Here is a 4,209-nt window from a genome sequence, read left to right on the forward strand (position 1 = left end):
AAGTATATTATTTCCATTCATCCCTTATGAATGTACTTTTTGGAAGTTTTGTAGTAGATAAATAATTTTATATATAATAATATATTTATAATTTAAATAAAAATTAAGAATATTTATTAGTGCATGATTATTTTAATTAAAATAAAAAATGGTATTTTTGAGTACAAAAATAGTAAAAATTGTGCTTTAAATTGAAATGAAAAGTTTATATATTTATTTTTTATAGGTATTTTTTTTTAATAGTGTATTTTATTTATAGTTTGTGATTTTAAAAACTATTGGGTAAACTCATTTTTGATCATGTAAATACTTTATCATTTTAATCCGTAACTGGAATATGTGGTAAACTAGTCCCGTAAGTAAAAAAATTTATATTTTTAGTCATCCGTCGCCGGAAATACCTGTGTGGCTCACCAGTGATACGTGTCGGCCAAGTTCGCAACACTTGTGGTACATGGATCTGTTTTTAAAAATAAAAAAAAAAATTTAATTTATTTATTGTTTTTTTTATAAAAATAAAAATTTTCAAAAACAATTTGAAAATTAAAAATTTTAGAAAATAAAAATAAAATAAAAATCCACGTATTCTCCGGTGTCGCTCACGTGTCATCCGGAGAGCCATATGAGTGCCAAATAGGTATCTCTGACGCTTGAAGACTAAAATTGTGAAAAATTTTACTTACGAAATTAGTTATATCAAACTTCTGGTACGAGATTAAAATGATAAAAATTTTAAGTTGCAAAATTAAAAAAAAAAAATAGTTTACTTTGAAACTCTTTTACCTTTTATGACAACTAATATGAGCATATCCATGTAAATATATATAAATGGTATTTGTAATATATAAAGAAATTCATATAATTTTTGTTCGGACGACAACAAAAAGAGTATTGATTTAGAAAATATCTTCGTACACTTCCTAGAAAAAAATCCAACCATTTCCTCCTTTTAAAAAAAAATCCTCACTTCGGTATAGCCAAAAAAAAAAAAAAAAAACTAAAAAATACTATATTTTCCAAAAAAAGAAATATGACGTCATCATCGTCTTCCCGGGGCTGTCCAATACTGCTTAGTGGCGACGAGCAGCTTCTCCCTGACAAGCGGGCCTCCTTCATGGTCCGTCATTCGTGTGTCCCATTGCAGACCGTCTGCTATGGCTTTCACCCTCGCCACCACGTCGACGTCGTCCCGGATTATCACGCCGCCCTCAGGCCGCAGAATCCTGTCCATCTCCACCACTATCTCTTCCATGGCGCACCTCCCCTCGTACATCGAGAATATTCCGGCGCCGTGGATCAAATCGTACGTCCGAGGATACGTCGACATCGCCTCGCACCAGCTCTGATACGTCCCGATCAGCCCCCGCTCGTAGATCACTCCCAGCGTGTCGTTCGCCGCCTCCACGGGGACGACGTTCATCACCCACACCGCCTCGCCGGCGGCCGCCAGCGCCGCCGCGAACCCCCCCACGCCGGCGTTCATGTCCAGGATATTCCGGTACCGGCCGCGCTCCACCAGCCGGGGATCGATTAATTTGTAGTGCGAAATCCTGTTTTTCCAGAGCTCCGTGTCGCCCCGGAAGCTCGCCGGCGAGACTCCGGCGAGACTCCCTGACAAAATCCTCGGTGGCACCGCCGTCAGCCTGGCGGGCCATTTCTCAATCTCTCCGCCAGCAATGTCTCCGGCGCTGGAAACTTCCGGCAGCGGCGTCAGGCAAAGCTCCATTTTGGTATACCAGGCCCTGTCCGGATTTTGGCTCCGGCAGAATTCCGGCTTCTTGATGATTTTCCGGCTGGTCTTACAATCCTCATGATTTGTCGGTTTCTGCCAAATCACCATATCCTTTTTCTGCACCAATTTTCGCCAGCAAAGGCTTTTGGCGATGTTTTCTATTCCGGCCTCCTCGGCCCTCAGTTCATCCTTTGATCGCTTCCACCCTTTCCAGTGGCTCTGCCAGTTTACCGGCGGCCCCGAGAGGATCCAATACCCTCCCGGCCGGAGAATCCGGTCGACTTCCATCATGTAAAGTCCATCTACTCGAATAATTGAAAATATATGTTAATTATTACAAAAAGATTAGATTCAATTATATCGGGTGGGGTGGGATTCAAATTTTTCGATTTACCGTATTGCCCCCAAGGAATTAGGCATCGCGAGCAATGGGCAATGTCGAAAGCTCTTGCCGGATACGGTAGCCTAATGGATGCTATGATGCCTATAAGCGCCGGTACCCCTCGCTCGAGTGCAAATTGCACTTGCGCTTCGTGCGTGTCTTTGGGAGCGAACGACATTGTTAGGATGTCCCGAGATAGCAAGTAAGCTCCGAAGCTTGCGACCTAAAAAATCGGTTAACGATACAATTTAAAATTTAAGTTCGACTCAGTTCGGATCATTAGTATAACGTTAATGTCAATATCAAGATTTTTCATGTGGGAGATCTCAATCTAAAAAAAGCACTAAACCTAAAGAGTAATGAGACATTATCTTTACTTAGTGCCAAATTAATTTGTAGCTAATTTAGGGAAATTAGGGAATTGAACTCCCTTTTTGTCAAAGCAAATTTTCTTGCTTGCATCACTTACTAACATCACATTCTTGGAGTGTAAAATAAGAAAAAAATTAATGGGTACCCTCTATTGAATTAGGTCCTATGAAGTAAGAAATAGAGATTTAATTTTTTTTTAAAAAAATAAAATTCTTAATTTTGATAGTCAAACTTTTACTCAATATTAGCTTTCATTAGGTTTCTAGTGGAAAATATTACCATTCTCCTCTAATGTGAAAATCAAAGTGATTTAAATCTTGACTAAAGAAGATTTACTAAATTTATAGAAAGTGAAATCCGCCAATAAATATTGAGGGAATCCAATAATTATATTTCAAAGAATGAATCATTTAATTCAAGATTTATATTACCCAATTAAATAAATGGAAAGAAATAATAATTGTGAGTGATTTCTTTGGGAGAGGAGAGGTGTCCAACTCCAAATAAATCTACGCCGTCGATTTGGCAGAGTTCAAAGAAATGAACAGCCTAGATTTATCTGGTGCTAGAAACCAGGAGCTCGGTCAAGAAAATGTACGTACCCCGCAGCCGGTGTCAATGGCGGTTCGGATAGAGCCGCCGCGGAGGTTAATGAATTTTCCGATGTCGTCGATGTAGGCGTCGGCGCCGCGGGGGAACATCGTGCCGCCGCCGGGAAAGTGGAACCGGTCGCCGTTGAACCGGACCCAATTCTGGCCGGCCTTCTCCACCGTCAGATGCTTGTGGGGGACGTTCGCGTACCACACGAAGTCCCGGCTCTCCGGCCACCGAAACGGCGTACGGTAGCCGGGCGGCGCCGGAATCCGGCACTTCAAAATCTCCGCCTTCTCCGGGCAGTGGCGCTCCCGGTAGATGTACATTTCCCGGTCGAATTTCAGGGACCTCTCCGTGTCCTCGCAGGGCGTGTACTCGGAGAATTTGGGGTCGCAGGGCGGAAAGTGGACTGCACGCGCCGCCGGTGCGACTGGGGTGAGATTTTCGGCGGTGTGGTGGGCGGCGAAATCGAGGGTTTTGGCGGTGGAGTTGTGGAAGATGCGTTTGGGGGCGCCGGACTCGGAAGTGCAGGGTATTGCCGGAAGAAGGATGCCGCCGGCACCGGCGCTGGAGCCGTGATGCCAGATTCCGATTAGGTAGGAAATTGAGCAGAGGGCGATTGCTATGGCCATATAGTAAGGATTTGCTTTCTTGGATTTCAAGGAAAGCCACTGAGTCAGATTTCCCCATGTCGCCATTTTCGCTCACTAAAACTTTGCAGAGAGAAGTACACACCATATACACATACCTTATATATGTGTATGTATAAATGTATATGTATGTGTGTATTAGTGTGTATTCGAGATTTCATGATAAGACAATCCATAGGCAAATATAGCATATTGAATGCATCATCAATTCAAAATTGTAAAATTTTTATATTTGTATAAAAATAATATTATTTATTTCATACTTTCATTGCTGTAAAATATATATATTTGTATAAAAAATACTAATATTTTATATATATTTATACTTCACATCAAAATAAAATATATCTTCAAATGATTTTGCTAAACGCACAAACCTTTATTTTTTAGTGGTATATTATACTCCATCTCTCTCACATGTACTGAAATATTCCCTCCATCCCAATTTCAATACCCTTTCTACAATTTTCTTATGTTTC

The 4,209-nt window shown here is 41.0% G+C and overlaps 1 protein-coding gene across 1 annotated transcript; it reads right to left on the minus strand.

Moving 5' to 3' along the window:
• Positions 1-1,037: 1,037 nt before the first annotated feature.
• On the minus strand, positions 1,038-3,778 carry LOC127262366 (probable methyltransferase PMT16). The gene is made up of 3 exons (XM_051291020.1): positions 3,089-3,778; positions 2,127-2,337; positions 1,038-2,034 (listed from the first exon to the last, which is right to left on the minus strand). The coding sequence occupies exons 1-3, from the start codon at positions 3,776-3,778 to the stop codon at positions 1,040-1,042; spliced, it is 1,896 nt and encodes a 631-aa protein (XP_051146977.1). The 3' UTR covers positions 1,038-1,039.
• Positions 3,779-4,209: the final 431 nt, after the last annotated feature.

The sequence above is a fragment of the Andrographis paniculata genome, unplaced genomic scaffold, assembly GCF_009805555.1.
Source record: "Andrographis paniculata isolate CXL003 unplaced genomic scaffold, ASM980555v1 Contig15END, whole genome shotgun sequence".
NCBI lineage: Eukaryota > Viridiplantae > Streptophyta > Magnoliopsida > Lamiales > Acanthaceae > Andrographis > Andrographis paniculata.

Coding starts and splice junctions, on each gene's coding strand:
- LOC127262366 (XM_051291020.1), bottom strand. CDS start 3,778: ATGGCGACATGGGGAAATCTGACTCAGTGGCTTTCCTTGAAATCCAAG. Junction 2,338..3,088: donor CCATTGACACCGGCTGCGGG/GTACGTACATTT, acceptor CCGATTTTTTAG/GTCGCAAGCTTCGGAGCTTA. Junction 2,035..2,126: donor AATTCCTTGGGGGCAATACG/GTAAATCGAAAA, acceptor TTATTCGAGTAG/ATGGACTTTACATGATGGAA.